This window comes from Delphinapterus leucas, chromosome 20, assembly GCF_059928025.1.
Source record: "Delphinapterus leucas isolate spDelLeu-1000000601 "Yukka" chromosome 20, BTC_Dleu_Yukka2, whole genome shotgun sequence".
Lineage (NCBI taxonomy): Eukaryota > Metazoa > Chordata > Mammalia > Artiodactyla > Monodontidae > Delphinapterus > Delphinapterus leucas.
This window is the reverse complement of record NC_143148.1, coordinates 47,246,563-47,264,486: the sequence shown is the minus strand read 5'-3', so window position 1 is coordinate 47,264,486 and position 17,924 is coordinate 47,246,563. Positions and strand designations below refer to the sequence as shown.

Sequence of the window (17,924 nt, the reverse complement as noted above, 5' to 3'; positions counted from 1 at the left end):
TAATACTCTTCAATAACCTACATGGGAAAAGAATCCGAAAAAGAACAGACACACATGTATGTACAACCAAATCACCTTGCCACACACCGAAACCAACACAACACTGCAAATCAACCATACTCCAATATTAAACAAAACAAAACGAAACACTAAATGAGAGATTCACAAGGAAAAGCCTCCATCTATGGTTGCTTTCCGTTTATACAAAGAGATGAGACGGAGAAGGCAATGTACCAGGTTTATTCAGGCTGATCAGTCCCACCAAAGGGAAGAGAGGCAGCATGCTCAACTCTCCCCAAATATGCCTTCCTAGTTTGGCTCCTAACCCTTCTCCAAAGAATCTCACTCCTTCTTTCTCTCCTTTCAATATCCCCTACCCTGACCCCACCACCACCACAAATTCCATCAGACTTTTCTCCAGGGTAGAATTAGCTAGTCCACCATTGCTCGATGACCAGCTATCATTTTTCTTCATTTGCATATGCTTTTAAAATAGCGTATTATAATCCTCCGTATTATATATACATATATCCTATAAGGACATTATAATATCCTTAAACTAAGTGGAGACTTTGTAACAGAGTTTGGGCTGAATCCTCTGCTCCATTTGCTTGAATGCCAACTGTGTTCTTTCCTTACTTCACTGGTGAAGTAGTAGCTAGAATGTAAACAGCCATCCACGAGCACCTCCTCCTTACCCTACCTGTGTCTATACAGGGACTTTCTGACCTTATTCTCTCAAATGCACTAATGTAGTATATTTCTAATAACATAGCATACAAATTTTTACATTATTATAGCTCTACAAACACTGTAACCCAATAAAGGTTATTTCTTGAACTATTAACCAACTAAGTAGTGTAATTATTAATACATTTCCCTCTTTAATACAGTACACTTTCTTTCTGAAGGTAAGAGTGGAGAAGTAGAGCAGAGAGGAAGGAAGGAAGAAAAGAAGAAAGAGGAAGAGGAGGAACCATGGAGAGCGTCCCAAAGTTGTAACTAATTTGGGAAAGTAGCATAAAATAAAGCCTCTCCAAAGTGACATAAAAAATAGAATGCTTCTATTCTCTTTGTGTCACTCATCACCCAGTAGTCCTGGGAGGCCCTGAACTGCAGGGTAGGAGCCCCTGCTTGAAGCAAAATAAGAAAGAGTATTGCTACACCTTCTGATAAATTTTAATTAGTGCTGTTCATCATATATTTTTAGCTTTTTGAACACACGGTTATTACATTAAACCATGTGACTTCTTTAGTCAATGAATTGTGAGCAGAAGTAAAGGGTGTCACTTTCAAGAGGCAATTTTAAGAGACAATGTGTAATTTATCACACTGTCCCCTTCTGTCTGCCATGGCAACCCAAAAGTCTGGGTCTGAGTGTAAGGGCAACCCAGCGCAGTGTCCTCCTTCCTCCCCCATAGACATTAGTGAGAAATATTGAATAGAATTTTGTTGTTTAAAGCTATTGATAACTTTTAAGGTTGCCTGTTACCATGACAATAACAGACCCTGACTGATACTAATGCCGGTTTAAGTTAATAGCAAACGCAGGCTTGCTCCGCAGCCCTACCTATTTCCTACCTCTTTCTGGAACTCTGATGACAGGGTTGTTAGATTTTTTGTTATAGTTCCACAGGTCCCTGAGGGTCTGTTCACTTTTTTCCCATTAGACTAAACAGACTTTCAGTAGACGCAAAACAGTCTATTTTCTCTTTTTCTTTATATTGGGCATCCTAAGACACCTAAGATTGGGCATCTCTTGTAAAGATGTCAACATCCTAATCCCTGGAACCTGTGAATATATTACCTTACATGGCAAAGGGACTTTGTTGATATGATTGAATTAAGAACCTTGAGATGGGGATAGTATCCTGTACTATACTCGGCCCAATGTAATCACAAGAGTCCTCAGAAATGGAAGAAGCAGACATAAGAGAGTTAGAGGGAGACGTGACTATGGAAGAGGCTGGAGTAATGTGATATGAGAAGGACCTGATCCACCATTGTTGGTTTTGAAGATGGAGGAAGGGAATCATGAACCAAGGAATGCAGGTATCCTCTAGAACATGGAAAAGGGAAGAAAGTGGATTCTCTCCTAAAGTCTCTAGAAAAGAATGCAGGTATCTTGCCAATACCTTGACCTTCACCTAGTGACACCTGTATCAGACTTCTGACCTACAGAACAATTTAAACAAGGGAAACAATTTGTATTGCTTTAAGCCACTAAGTTTGAGGTGATTTGTTATGGGAGCAATAGGAAACAGACACAGGAATTTCTATTTTTCTGGCTTCAAGTTCACCGAGTCTTTCTTTTGTTTCCTCCATTCTGTTGTTGAATCCATCCACTGAGTTGTTTTTTTGTTTTTTTTTTTGCGGTACGCGGGCCTCTCACTCTTGTGGCCTCTCCCGTTGTGCAGCACAGGCTCCGGACGTGCAGGCTCAGCGGCCATGGCTCACGGGCCCAGCCGCTCCGCGGCATGTGGGATCTTCCCGGACCGGGGCACGAACCCGTGTCCCCTGCATCGGCAGGCGGACTCTCAACCACTGCGCCACCGGGGAAGCCCTATCCACTGAGTTTTAAATTTTGGTGATTCATTTTTTTCAATTCCAAAATTTCCATTTGGTTCTTCTTTATATTTTCTCTTTCTTTGCTGAGACTTACTATATTTTTATTTCTTCCAAGCATATTTGTAACGGCTTTTTGAAACATTATGCTGGTTGCTTTAACATCTTTGTCAGATAATTCTAACATCTCGGGCATCTCGGTGTCGGCATCTATTTTCACTTAGTTTGAGATCTTCCAGGATCTTGGTATGCTGAGTGATTTTCAGTTGAAACCTGGATATTTTGGGTATTCTATTATGAGACTATGGATCTTATTTAACTTCTGTTTGAGCTGGCTTTCTCTGACACCACTCGGGCAGGGGAGGGGGGTAACACTGCCTTGTTACTGCCAGGTGGGGAGAGTAGTCCAGATTCTCCACTCGGACTTCTTAGGGTGGCAGTTCCAGTTCCCCACTAGTCTTTGACTAATATTTCCCTTGTGGGGAGGGGTAAGAGTGTCTCATTACTGTTCTGCTGATTCCATGGGTTAGGAGGTCCCCTGGGGGGGGATGAGAAGGATGTCTCATTACCACTGGGTTGGAGTGGAAGTCAAGGCTCCCCATGTGGTGTTGCCATTGACAATGGTGGAGGTGATGGTGGGTAATGAATGTCCGGCTCCCTACTGACTGTTCTTGGACATCACTTTGGCAGGGGGTCAGGGCACCTCATTATAGCCTGGATTGAGTGAGAAGTCTAGGCTCCCCACTGGCCTTTGCTTGAAATATGTGGGGTAGGACCACAGATTTCTCTGTCATGTTTGACTGTAATATTACAGTTCTTATCTGAAAGTTTTCTGTCTTGCTAGGCTACCTTTTCCTGGTCCTTTGGCTAGTGGGAGAAGGCTTTTGTTGGGGCCTTTTTTGGTCCGTGCTTGTTGATGTTTCTGGATTGCTGGCTCCCTCAGCACCCGATCTAGGGTATACGAAGCAAAAAGAAATCAGGGAACTCATCACTGTGATGTCTATTGGGTCCCAAGGACCCTAGCTGGTGTGATTTTTTTCTCTCCATTTATCAGTCTTCTGTGTTTGTTTTATACATAAATACAAAAATACATGGTTTTTAGTTGTACTTAGTTGGAAGACTAGGGAAAAAGATGTCTACTTCATCTTACCAGATGTAAAAGTCTTCAAATCTCCTTTTATTTTATTTTTTTGACAGGGAAAAGAAAGTAGAGTTTATTGGTGGGCATGGGTAGGGAGGGGCAGCTCCAAGGCTCTTATGAGTGCAGGGCCCGCCATTTGTCCAGGGGGCCACGATTAGGGATGTACTTGACCCCACAGCCAACTGGAATGAGCCGCTTTTCTGCCACCATGTATTCAAATTCATCTGCATTAAACTTAGTAAATCCCCACTTCTTGGAGATGTGGATCTTCTGGCGGCCAGGGAACTTGAACTTGGCCCTGCGGAGGGCCTCAATCACATGCTCCTTGTTCTGCAGCTTGGTGCGGATGGACATTATGACCTTGCCAATGTGGACCCTGGCCACTGTGCCCTGGGGCTTTCCAGAGGCACCACGCATACCTGTCTGGAGCCTAGATTGGGGACAGCATGCCAGTCATTAACGTCCACTGGAAAGGGCTGTCTCCAAGGTCCCTTAGGGCAACCCATACAGGCAACAGGCCGCACACACTACCGAGGAGGCTGCTGTTTGCAGCCATTGCGCACCGGGCCCCCATGGGGAAAAGAGCACGGTCGGCTTAACTGGCTGCAATCTCCTTTATTTAAGCCAATCTGAATGGGCTTCTATTTCATATCAACAAATGATTCTTGATTGAAATACTTATGAAGAGTAGAAACTAATTTTAAAGCAATGAGGAGCCAATGAAGGTTTTAAAGCAAAAGAGGATAACCAAATTAAAAGCCATAACTCCTTATTTCAAGAGGAAAGTGATATTTCATTATAACTATTTAATATTCCTGCCATAGTAGGAATATTCAAAATTCAAATCCCACTATCCTGGGGAAGTATTTGTTGCTAGAACTAGTCGGCAGGTTTCTGTTGCTAGAACACAGGGGTTTCTGTGAAAAAGGAAAAGGGTGCTCACCTGGTTTGTGACATTTATGTCTTTCTGAACAGAGTCAGAGAACTTGGTTGCCTTAGAAGGTCCAGTCCTGTAGAAGCTCTCTCTTTCCCGGGATCTTGCATGTCTAACATGGCTGACACTGATTAAGGAAGCAAGAGCGTACCCTCAGGTTGGGGTGGTCATTAAATACCACCTGCCTGTCTGCTTGCAAGGTCCCTTCTCCTTGGAATGGAGGAAAGGGCCTTTCCTTGCCCAAGAGGGCATCGGGGAAGCACAGTCAGCTTGTTCATCATCAACCAAACTCATTTAACAGTTGTGAGAGGAGCGCGCAGAAATTATACTTATTAACTATACTTATTATTATTATACTTAATTATATTATATTATATTATATTATATATATTATATTATATTATACTTAATTATACTTATTAACTATAAGGACAAGTAAATAATAATTTTAAACGTCTGCTTGAGTTCACTGGAAAGTTGTGTGTGGAAATTATTTGTAGACCTCAAATCTTCTATCACTTAAAACGCGCAATGGCCAATAGATGGAATTCTGTCCTTCTTCTTCACATTTACAGTCACGGTGCTTTTAAGACTTAGCGTAAACAATAGCACAAACACAGGTTTTGGTAGGTGTTCACTTCACTCGAAACTAGTTTACCCAAGAATTGGTGTTTTAGAGGCCAGTTCACCTAAAATATTAAAATGTATTTGGGGTACAATTTTAAACTTTTGAGAGTTTTATATATTTGAGCATTCACTTGCTTAATGACCAGAACAACTGGAGTTTGAGTGCTTTGCATGAATTTGTGTATGCTAAGATGAAAAATAAATTAAAATTAAAACCAGTTTAAAGCAAAACAAAATTATAATATCTATAAATAAACATTATTAAATTATAAAATAAGTAATAAAAAATTAGGTTGAAATTAGATTTGGAAGAAAGAGACTTTAGACAGTTTAATTAAAAATGTCTTAGTATGTTCAAACTTTGCCAAAATGGAAGAGGAGATCAACAAAAATATAAAACAATTACAAGCAATGTAAAGCTGTATGTCTGATTTAAAACGATTAATTAGGAAGTCAATCTTAAATTACTAATTATTTAGAAAGTCAATTCATTTGAAAGTCAAGACAAAGTACCTGGGAACTGGTAAAAACAATCCCTAATTTGTCAAAAAGGAATATGACAAATAAAAGCCAAAAGCACTCAGAAAGGTAAATGGTTTTGATTAATTGATTGACAGCCACCTTTTGAAGAATACAGAGTTTTGCTGTTGGAACAATTACTAAGTTAGCTGTTGTGATAAAGTGTCTTCATGGGGAGAAGGTAAAAACAGTCCCGGGAAAGAAGGCCCTCACCAGGCTTTCTCTAGTCCAAATTTCCAGGGTACCCTTTGCCATCCCCCATGATGAAGCACAGCTATGATTCCTTTTGATTTAGCTTGCTGTTATAAATCCTACAGAATGACAGATAGGACAATGACTTACTGGTAAGTAATGTAGCACCCTAGGAGCACCAGGACAACAGACACAATCCCATACAGAAGATTTTACATTTGTTCAATTAAAATGTATCATATATTGGACAGCAGTTGGAAAGCATGTGAAGTTTGGAGTCAGACATGTGGGTTCAGAACTGAGCTCCACTGATGATTTCTTCCATAATCTTGGATGAGTCACTTCTAAACCTTAGTAACCTTACCCACAAAAGGGGATTGGGGGTGAATTTAGATAAACTATATGAAAGCTCACTGTAAAATATAAAGTACTAATTAACCAGGGAACGGTGTGAGTTAAGAAAATACTTGTCTTACACTTTCTTTTGATGGAGGGAGCTCTCCCCTGTCAGCCTATAAAGGGTGTATTTGAAATCGATTACACCTTGATTTTCTATGGTGAAGGAGGAGCTTTTACGCGTGCCACAGATCAAAGCCCCGAAGTTGATGATGGAGGAGGGGCTGATGCTGTATCTGGAGAACACGGCATTCACAGAGATCTTAATTGGGATGCTGGAAATGATTTTACCTCCTTCTGAGATACTGGGCTCAATAATCTAGAAAGGGAAAAAGGATTGGGAAGATGTCAGCCACCAGCATAACTCCAGAATGTCCATGACTGTCCACTTCATTCCGTATTTTCTTCATTGACATGAAGCCAAGTTCTCTGTATCATTCTCTTTATATTATTGCATCATCAATACGAGTAAATGCTAACATAAAACTTACCGTGTACCAGCCATGGGTCAAAATGCACCACGTGTGCCTCCCATTTTCACTTCCCTTCTCTTCATTTTGACTTGAAACTCAGTTTCCCTATCTCTGGTCTTGTCTCTTCCGAAGACCAGGGGCCACATTTCTGCTCTGGGGTTGTCAATTTCTGATGACTCTGCATACCTCCCACCCGACCTACCCGTGCCTGTAGTTCCCTAAGCCCTGGTGTATCCTCTCTGGTTGCCACCAGGCCAGCACTCCCTTTCCCCCCCTGGAGCATGGGTTAGACTGCGTACGCTTCCTTTAGGCGTGAGTCCCACGAGCCTGCCACCGTGTGGGTCCTCCCTTTGAGCTCGCTTACCTGACAGCGCAGAACTGGCTGGTGCTCCATCTTCACTTCCTTTTTTGCACGGAAGAGCACCTGGACATTTGTGGGTTTTTCCACTGTGGTCAGTGAGCCCTTCTTGGGTTGGACTGAGATCATGGAACTTATATTGGTTGCTGAAATCCCTAAGGAGTCCACAGAAAAGCTGAGAGGCAAGAATAAAAAGTCAGTTTTAGTCATTATCTAGGGAACCCAAGACACTAGAGATGAGACTCTAGACTGTTAAGTGCCTGCCATGTCCCCAGCCCTGTTTAACCACTGTGCGTAGCAGTGTTCACTGTGCTTTGTACTCTGTGGCCACCCCTCCTCAGCCAGGATTGACCAGGCCAAGCATTGGTGCTTGAGGCAAAGACAGCCATCTCTAGCCTGCGGTTAAGAGGGGTCCTTGCAGGAGAGCTGTGTCTAATAGGAACACGTGATGCTGGATAAGGACCAACTAAATCAATTCATTTCTCTCCCTCCCTGTCTCTCTGTCTCCCTCTCTCTCTTTGTCCCCCCTCCTTCCTCCCTCCCTGCTCTGAGACTGAATGCAGCACACACAGAGGCAACAGTGATGCAGAAGCCAGAGGATCTAAGGAAGGAGAGAAAGGGCGGGGGCAGAAGTCATGCAACAGAGGTGTTCAGAAGTGAGGCCACGGCCCAATGCAGGTGAGGTGAGGGGTCACAGAGAAAAGCTGACTCACGAGATGCCAGGGGGACTGGAGCTGGAGCAAGAAACTGAAGCTGAGGCGAGACACCTGCAGTTGCCGTGGGGACCCACATGTTATCCCCAGTAGGGTCCAGGAGACCTGGCCCTTCGTTGCTATGTGCATGGTGCCTGTGCTTCCTCACTCCCCTGCACATCCCTTCAGTGAACCCTGATCACTTACTCCAACCCAAGGGTGCCTCTGTTCCATGAAACCTAAAAGAGCAGAGCTAACGCCCTGTCACAATCTAAAACAAAACTCACGACGGGCAGGATTCCAGTTTAGCTTTTATTTATAGTTATTTATTTCAATTTAGGGTTCTAAGGAACGGTAGTATTGAGGTGGGACTGCTCTAATTTCGGCAATATTTGAACTAAAGCGAAATTATCGTGAATACACTGAATGCCTCCAGGTCTGCCGGGGGAAGTTCCTTTATCAACTCTGAATTCTTCTGGGGGAGGGATGACCTTCCATAAAATCGACTGGCCATAGGTGCTGGCACTGCCTGAGGGACCTCCTCCCTCCCTGCACCCAGCGTCACTCTTTCCTCTCTGAGGAATCTCCCTTATTTAGTGTTTCATTTTTAATCTCAAGGATGAGCACAAGCTGGAGCTCTATTCCACCAGGCCACCACTTGGAGTCTATAATACAGTAGTTCTTAAAATTAAAAAAGAAAACTGGAAAATCCCTAGGTCTTTACATGAAATCCTATGTAGACTGCCAACTTATGAAACAGAGAGGAGCTGAAAGGAGGGCAGGATGGCTTAAGGCCAGGGCCGCCATCTCCGGTCTCTCACTCCACCCCTAAGACCATACCTCACCCCAGTATCTCCTCCTCCCAACCTCCCCCTGAGGCTCTCCCCCGACCCCCAGACCCCTGTGGCTCCAGGCTATAGGGCAGTTGGGATTCTATTCATCTGAAGCCAAGAGGAGCTAACAGCAGAGATGGTTCTTATGATTTCCCTGATCGACTTTTTAAAAAAATCTCTCAGGCAACACACTTCTTGCCATGAGTGGATGTGGATGACCACATGCTGTCTGATTTTTAGGTTACCTGAACATGACCTCGTGTTTCCCACGGTTCTTCAGTTGCAGGGGATGTTTCACCTCCTCCATGACCCTCACAATCCCAAAATCGAGGCCTCCTTCAGCTCCTGCAGAAGCCAGGGGCCGGGGTGGGGAAGGGTGGGATGAGTGGGCATGGCAGTGAGAAGCAGGGGAGCTTCCAGTTGAAGTTCACACGGAAAATCCACGGCGACAATTTCAGAGAATCTGTTTTCTGAAAACACTGTGCCTAGAAAAGCCTCTTGTAATTGAGCCTTAGTAAACAAACAACAGACACTGCTCTTGCGCCCAGTTCAATGGGGTGGCTCCCTCTGGCTTCTATCCTAGGACTACTGTTCTTCCTTTCACGTCTCTCATTAGCTAAAACTCCCAGTGTCGAAAAAGATTTTTGAATCATGTGTATAATATTCAGAATTGGGATATAACGTATACATCTGTATTGTTATACTTTGCATTATGTCATAAACATTTCCCCAAACAATTAAAAACTCCCAATAAGTGTGATTTTTTTTTTTGTGGTACGCGGGCCTCTCACTGTTGTGGCCTCTCCCGTTGAGGAGCACAGACTCCGGACGCGCAGGCCCAGCGGCCATGGCTCACGGGCCCAGCCGCTCCGCGGCATGTGGGATCTTCCCGGACCGGGGCACGAACCCATGTCCCCTGCATCGGCAGGTGGATTCTCAACCACTGCGCCACCAGGGAAGCCCCATAAGTGTGATTTTAATGGCTGTATAATATGGCTGTTTCATAATTTACAATATTATTCCTACAATAATAATATTTCATTATAGATAGGCATTTAGGGTATTCCTAACCTTCCATTATTATAAATAATCCTGCAGTAAGTGTTGTTGTACATAAGACTAATGACATCCAGGCAAATATGCAGCTTTAACATTCTACGAGTCTTGCTGAGTAGGAGACCTATCGGAGGAAGGAGGGCCCTAACCTGGGTGTTGGCGCAGTGTGGTAGGCAGGATAATGCCCTGCACCACCCCCACTCCCTCCCCTGCAAGATGTCCACGTCCTAGTCCCTGGTACCTGTAAATATGCTAGCCTACATGGCAAAGGGGAATTACGGTATCAGATGGAATTAAGATTGCTAATCACCTGACTAAAACAGTGGAGATCATACTCGATTCTCTGGGTGGGCTCCAAGTAATCACAAAGGTCCTTAAAAGTAGAAGAGGGAGACAGAAGTGGGCGAACCAGAGAGATGGCAGCGTGAGAAGGACCTGACCCAACATTGCTGGCTTTGAAGATGGAGGAAGGGGACCATGAGCTGAGGGACGTGTGTGGCTTCCAGAAGGTGGAGAAGGCAAGGAAACGGGTTCGCCCCCAGAGACTCCAGAAGGGGACGCAGCCCTGCCAACACTGTGCTTTTAGCCCAGTGAGATCCATTTTGGACTGCTGACCTAAAGAACTGTAAGATAATAAATATGTATTGTTTTAACCCATAACGTTTGTGGTAATTTTTTAGGGCAGTGATAGAAAAACAACACAGGCAGGCAGATAAGAGCTCACTCTCAGATGACTATTCAGAAGAGAGCTCTGCAAATTTTATATTTTGACCACGCCTTGTTGTCTCCAGTTGGAGAAATTAAGATTCATAGTAACATTGCTAACATCACTTGAACTTGCATGATTACTATTTACCTAAATTCCACCTCTCTCCCCAACAACCACTGATCTTTCTCTACACAAGAAACATACTGCCTAAAAGATGTGACCTCTAAACACCCTTTCCTTGAAGGGGTCAACAGACCTTTGGGGAAGGTGATGTCCAAGGCAACGTCGTAGGACTCTGCAAAGATCAGGATGTTTTCAATCTGAACGACACCAACGAGGTTGTCTGCATCTAAAACCTGTCGGGGTAAGAGAAATTCTTTTGTAAAAGCAAGACCCACAAGGTGCTTGGAGCCTGAACTATGGAACATGCAGGAGGAATCATGAAGAAGGGGCTATGGTAAGGAACATTTTTGAAATGTATTCAGCTTTTGTTTTCGCTGAGCATTTGGTAGGATGAGTGTTCTTCATAACACCCTTTGGGGAAGGCTGGTGTAGACAATCAATACAAGGATGGGGAAATGGGACTGCATCTTCCAACCTGTCCACTTACTGGGTTTCAATTATTTGCATGATTGTCACTACCTTACTGAAGTTTGGGTTGTGAGTATACATTGCAGGAAAGTGTTCTTTGAACTTTCAAGTCAAATAAACCTGAAGAGCATTTTTCTGACAGTTGAAATGAAAAACATTTACATTCTAAGTTATCCTTGTTTACTAATTTTATAAATCTGAACCGTTCTGTTCTCTGTCTCTGATTCAACCTATGAGTCAGATTTTTCATATAAAATAAGTGCTAGATTTTTCATACAAAATAAGCGTTTAATGTTTCTCTTTTGGAAATTTCAGATTTAAAAAAAAACGAACATCATTACTATTGGAAATGTGAAAAAAAAGCAAGACTCCTAGCCTCCATCGCCTCCCTGTCCCTTCTGCTGTCACCCCTGGTGGTAGCACCTCCCTCACTGTCCTGAAGAACGTCTGAACTGGTATCAGCTCTCAGCTGGATCCAACTGTTGACTCTTGAGACTAATGATGGGCAATAAAGGGTCTGTGTGTTAAGGGGAAGAGCCACTGGGCAGTGGGTGTGGCCCTCCTGCATCCGCCTGGACACCACCTGCCTCTCTGCTGAAGCCTCAATTTGAAAAACTAAGCAACTAAGTCACCAGCTCCCCATTGCTTGTGTTTTAGGTGCCAACGGGGAAATCTGTAGCTGTCACCAAAAACGTTTTAATGCAGAGTTTCCATCTTATCTTCCATCAAGCATTTTGCCAGTGCTTCACAGAGCAAATCTGACTGTTTAAGTTTACCTTCTTTCTTTTGATGCTCAAACTCTGACAGAGATGACAAGAAGGGCTGGCAGCAGGAGGGAAAAATAAGACAAAGAACTTGGTTTATCAGATCCAGAATTTATATAGTTCTTTTCTACTGATAGATACCAAGTACCCAGAGCATTCTATTTCCTTTGCTTCCCTGCTTGGGAGTGGGAGGCAATTAAATTTTGTAATTGAGGAAAATAAGAAGGAAAATTTAAGAGGTGCAAAAATCAATTAGAGTTCACCAGAGCGCTTTTCAAAGGGACCAGAAAGCAAGGCATTTCCTCGTGTAGATGTTGAAGGAATGTAACCTGGGGAAGGGAAGCCTTAGACCACTTTGGGGGCCTGAGGGGAGATCCACTATGTCTGCTTTGGTTGGAACATACGGGAATGTGACGTCAGTTGTTAAATTACACAAATGTTTCCATACCAGTTGATAAACAGCTGTCATGATGACTTCTCCAAGTGTCCCCTTGATGCTTGCCTCCTGCACCCTCACACTTCACCATGGGAAGCCCTGGGAGCCCCATGATCCATTAACTAAAGGATGAAGGTGGCACAGCTGGGACCCTACACCTGCTGTGTGGCCTGCATTCATTGTGCAGAGACCCCTGTCTGTGTAGAGACGTGTTAAAAATGCTGACTGTCACCTCTGGGATTCATATACATTTGCGGATTGAATGAATCTATCAGTATCTGTTTTTAGCTATATGAAGGGCTGTCAGGGGTAGGTGATAAGACAGATTAATTAGATCCATTGACTGGCCCCAAAAAGTAGAAACAGGATTAATGTGTGTAAATTACAGGGAGAAATCTGAGTGCAACCGAACAAGGCATTAACAGTCAGACATGTTCAAAGGAAGATCAGGCTACTTGGAGATACTTGGTAAGTCTTCTATCCCTGGGGGTATTCAAAGAGAAGCTTGGGTGACTTCTTGCTTGTTGCATTATCAGCTCAGCCATCAAGAGTCAGTGACATTCATTCATTCACTCGTTCATTCATTCAACAGATTTTACTGAGTGCCTTTGACATCCAGGCCTGTGCTAGACACTGGGAATATGATAGGGTAGTGAGTTGAATGATGGCCTCCAAAAGGTATGTCCATGTCTTAACCCCTGGAACCTGTGAATGTGACTTCATTTGGAAAAAGAGTCTTTGCAGATGTGATTAAGTTAAAGATCTCTAGACGAGATCATCTTGGATTATCCAGGTGGGCCCTAAATTCAATGACAGTGTTCTTATAAGAGACAGAAGAGGAGAAGACACAGACAGAGGGAAAGGCCATGCAAAGACTGAGGCAGAGATTGGAGTGATGCAGCCACAAGCCAAGGAACAACTGGAGCCACCAGACACTGGAAGAGGCAAGGAAGGGTTATTCTCTAGAGCCTTTAGAGGGAGCATGGCCTTGCAGATACCTTGACTTTGAATTTCTGGCCTCCAGAACTGTGAGAGAATAAATGCCTGTTGTTTCAAGCCACTCATTTGCGGTCCTTTGTTACAGCAGCCCTAGGAAACTAATACAGATGATGAGCAATTCAGGCAAGACCTTGCTCCAGTGGAGCTCACATAAGGAAGTAAAGAAAGAAACAGGATAATGTCCGAATGGGGTGGGTGCTCTGGAGGACAGAAGATAGGGTGAGCGATTGCACATAATGAGGTTTCCTCAGTGGGATGATTAGGAAAAGCCAGCTGAGGCAGTGCTGTTGAGCAGACCCTAAGGCAGAAGCCAATCCCCACAGAGCATAGGGACAACACTCCTGGCAGGGGTGCTGCAATGCCAGGGCGCTGAGGCAGGAAAAACCTGATGTGGATACAGAGGCAGGCAGGTACTCAGAAGTAGGTGAGGACCCTGGGCTTTATTCTTAGTACAATGGGAAGACAGCCTAGTGCTTTAGGAAGGAGTGACCTGATTTGACGGACGTTGTAAAGATCCCTCTGGACACCCGCGGGGAGTGGGAAGAGGCAAGCCGGCTAGGAAGCCTCTGCGGAAGTCCAGGTGAGCGACACAGCAAGTGGCCTGCATGAGGGTGGTGGTGGCAGTGCAGACAGGGAAGGGCATGGGCAGGAGATACACTGGGAGACAGAGCTGACAAGACTTGTTGGAGGACTGGGATGGAGGGGGAGGCCAACAGGAAAACGGAGGAATCAAGGATGACTCCTGGGTGTCTGCTGGGAGCAGCTGGGTGGAGGCTGATGTTTACTGAGTTAGGACTCTGAGGGGTGACTGGGTTTGGGGGTCTTAAATCAGAAATCTAATGCGTCTCGAGGAATAGTAACACCGTTCATTCATTCATTTACTCATTCATCCACTCTGCACTGATTGAGTGCCCCGTTCTTGCCACTGGGAAATCAGCCATGAACAAGACTGCCTTTATGGAGCTTACAGTTGTAAGCAGAGCAGGATGTTGTGGGCTGGGGGGTGTCAAACGGGGATCAGATGGGAGCGTGTAACACGGAGACCTGGCTTGCTGGGTATGTGTGTCGGTGTGTGTGTGTCAGGGAACCCAGTGTGTACATACTTTGGTGACCAAGTCTGAAGACGTATGAAGCCTTACCTCCAACCGAATCGCCTTCTTGATGTTGATGGGTTTGGAGGGTTGGAAGCGCACTTGTAGGCTATGCTCAGCCTTGGGGGCTATGGTCCCCTGCATCGTGGACACGGTGAAGTCTTCGCCCAGGTGCTCCAGGCTGGTGATCCTCCAGGCCAGGGGAAGTAGTGTGATGTTGCGGAGAAGAACTACCTTGAAGTCTTTCCTGCAGAGACCAAGAGAAATTTTGCCAGTTTCAAATGATTTTGATTTATCATGGCAGGTCAGAAAAAGCACGTCTGGTTATTCTATTACTGCTAGTTCGCTAATAAGTATTTATCAGGGAGTGGGGCCTACCTGTGATGGTCAAGGAATGCAGGATACGTGATCGATATTCTCTCCCAGCTTCCTCAGAAATAAACATTCTCTATTTAGAGTAATACAATTCCCGTGAATGACTATGTAAGTTCTAGGTTTGGTCTAGTGTTCTGTGTTTGTCCTCTAATTTCTAGAACCAAGATTCTTAACCTTTTAGGGTAATGGACTGAAAATCTGGGAAAAGGTAGTCCTTCTTCTGAGAAAAATTCACATATGCACACACTTGGATCTTAGGGGAGTCCTTAACCATTTTGAAGTCCGTTCACTGAACCCAAGGTGACAACCTGTGAACTCAGAGGGTTACTAGCTATTCTGATTTGCACGGGACCAGAAGTCTCCCAGGATGCAGGACTTCAAATACTAAAACCAGGCAAGTCCCGAGCAAATCAGGATGAGCTGGTCACCTTAGAACTAAAAGTTCTTTAAACGTCATTCCGGTCCTGGTATCACCCAGAACTCTGACCTGTGCAGCAAGAGCCGGTCAAAATGCAATTGTCTGGGGTCCAGCTCCAGTTCTGGGCGGACCCCCTGGCAGCTTAATTTGAAGACGGCTGGCTTGGGGTTCTCCTTGATGCAGCAGACAATGCTGTCTTCAAAGACACCAACTGCGGTAGGGTAGGCCCAAACGTTCAGCTTCTAATGGGAGAGTCCAAACAAAGTACGTTTACACCGAGGATACCAAGGCCTCAAATTTCCCAAGAAAGCCTTGCCCTGGTAGACTTGTATCCATGTGACTGTACCTGCTTCTCACTGGGTTTCAGAATCATGTTGACAGGCTCCAGGAAGTAGGTGTTTGCTTTGACATCGTTCTGAAAACAGAAGGACACCTCCACGACCATTGGGGAACTGTTGAGGATTGTCAGTGTCTCCATGTTTTCTGGGAACAAGGATGACTTGTACCTGGAAACAAACAAAAATTAGGGATGTGGATGTGAGGATTGGCTGAGAATTCAGGTGGAAAAGGAGACTGTGAGGCGTAAGGCAATTTCAAAGGATGATGTGGCTACACAGAGGCAGTGTCATGGAGGCTAGGAACACAAGCTTTGTAGTTGTGAAGACTTAGAGCTGTGATGTGACCAGCCCCCGCTCCCATCCCAAGCCTTGGTCTCCTCATCTCTAAGATGGGATGATAATATCCCTTAGGATTTCCATGACTATTAAATGAAATAGTGCACCTAATGCTCTGAGGACAGCTGCAGATATCAAATACCCAATAAATGGTAGTTATTACTATTGCAAAGATTTCTGACTGAAAAATCTGTAGCTCTCTCCTTCCCAGTGCTTATACTTCCAGGAGAGATGATAATCTGAGTAACGTGTTATTTCATATCTGTCTTAGAGATGACTTCATTTACCACCTTCTTCTACACCTGCGCGGGATGCTACTGTTCTGACACGGATTGTAACTGTTCACTGTTACAAGGTTGTTTCTGTTCCCTTAGTGCCTTAGGGAGAGATCCATGGAGTGGAGCACTTTAAGCATTGGGAGCTGCCCAGTTAATGGAACCAAACAGGAAAGGAGCCACAGAAGGCACAAGGAAGATTAATGAACACACACATCATAGGAGGTCATAGCACAGGTCAGGAAAGCAGGGCACCATAGTACCCACTGGTGCCCAGCAACAGTCTGAAAAGCTCTCTGGACAGGCTAAGATGGAGGAAGGAAGGAGAGGGCATTGCAGAGACTAAATCAAAGTCCGAGAGACAGAGCACTGTCTGTGTAACAGCCAGAGTGGTGGTGGCCTCCACACCTCGCTGGTAATCACCACCACTGAACACTCTGCTTCAAGTTCCATATGTACTAACCAGTTCAGTCTTCCCAAAACTGTGCAGTAGGTGCTATTATTTTCCCACTTTGCAGATGAGGACATTGAGGCTCAGTAAGACTTAAAAGAATAGATGGAGAGGGCTTCCCTGGTGGCATAGTGGTTGAGAATCCACCTGCCAACGCAGGAGACACGGGTTGGAACCCTGGTCCGGGAAGATCCCACATGCCGCGGAGCAACTAAGCCCGTGCGCCACAACTACTGAGCCTGTGCTCTAGAGCCCACGAGCCACAACTACTGAGCCTGCGTGCCGCAACTACTGAAGCCCACGTGCCTAGAGCCTGTGCTCCGCAACAAGAGAAGTCACCACAATGAGAAGCCCGCGCACTGCAATGAAAAGTAGCCCCTGCTCGCTGCAACTAGAGAAAGCCCACACGCAGAAACGAAGACTCAACGCAGCCAAAAAAAGAAAAAGAAAAAAAAAAAGAATAGATGAATAATACTTGTTTCTGGACCACTGTAATTGCCCTCCTGGATCCCCGCTGTCTGGCCCCATATCCTGGTTAATTCCAGTGCAGCTCTGAATACATGCCTCTCTGAATGGCCATCATTTCCCTGAATCCGACCTCCAGGCTGCTCTGTACATCATGTCCATCAACCTGACTCCCACTCCTTCTCTCGCCTAAGTCCTTCTACTGGGCTTTGAAGATCCTCTCCATCAACAGTCAACACCCCTCACCTTCATTTACTAGTTCAGCACCTTAGGAAATAAACTGGTGGTTATGAAGGGAATGGAGAACTAAGTTGGCTCATTAGTTTCACCAAGTAGGCATAGAAATAATCATTCTCTACTTATCACAATAAATGCTAGGCTGGATTAAGACATAGTTGAGACCCTGGTTCTATTTTTAGTCTCACCTCCCTGCCTATACACTAAAAAACTTATATATAACTGAAAAAACTCGTATTACTAAATATTTCTGGTCCTTACCTGGGCCCCCGGTTCTACCTGATAATCTTAATCTATTTCTCTAATATTCTCCCTCTCCCACTTTGCACAAAACCTGTTTCATACCTTCTCCATTTTCTCAACATTTTAAACTTCCTTCCACTTGCCTCACTGTTAGGGATGACCTCACATCATTCATCATGGAGAAAACAGTTCCATGGGAACCTCCTCACCATGCCAGCCAAATCTGTAAACCTACCTGCACCTGAAGCCGTCTCACCTCCCTCCAACCTAGCATGAGATGATGGTCCCTCTTCCTGGCAAAGGCCATCATCTCCACATCTCGTTGTGTTGTTTCAGGGAGCTGCACCACTGTTGGCCCTTACGTGCTCTGGAAACTCTAGCCTCTTCCTTGCTACTTCCCCTTGACATCC

General features: G+C 44.7%; 1 protein-coding gene, 1 non-coding gene and 1 pseudogene across 2 annotated transcripts in view; all 3 read right to left on the bottom strand.

Moving 5' to 3' along the window:
• HYDIN (HYDIN axonemal central pair apparatus protein) overlaps positions 1-17,924 on the bottom strand; it is a 431,283-nt gene that overhangs the window by 55,247 nt on the left and 358,112 nt on the right. Inside the window, exons 52-59 of the mRNA XM_089902455.1 lie at positions 15,516-15,675; positions 15,239-15,411; positions 14,425-14,623; positions 10,752-10,851; positions 8,976-9,075; positions 7,212-7,380; positions 6,455-6,693; positions 4,650-4,767 (exon numbers count right to left, since the gene is read on the bottom strand). Coding sequence (XP_089758581.1) covers positions 4,650-4,767; positions 6,455-6,693; positions 7,212-7,380; positions 8,976-9,075; positions 10,752-10,851; positions 14,425-14,623; positions 15,239-15,411; positions 15,516-15,675 — 1,258 coding nt within the window. The remainder of the gene's footprint in view (positions 1-4,649; positions 4,768-6,454; positions 6,694-7,211; positions 7,381-8,975; positions 9,076-10,751; positions 10,852-14,424; positions 14,624-15,238; positions 15,412-15,515; positions 15,676-17,924) is intronic.
• Positions 3,784-4,224, bottom strand: LOC149744694 (large ribosomal subunit protein uL16-like; annotated as a pseudogene).
• Positions 4,181-4,315, bottom strand: LOC115802529 (small nucleolar RNA SNORA70). Its single transcript, XR_004022990.1, has one exon. It is a non-coding gene; the product is annotated as a small nucleolar RNA SNORA70 (small nucleolar RNA).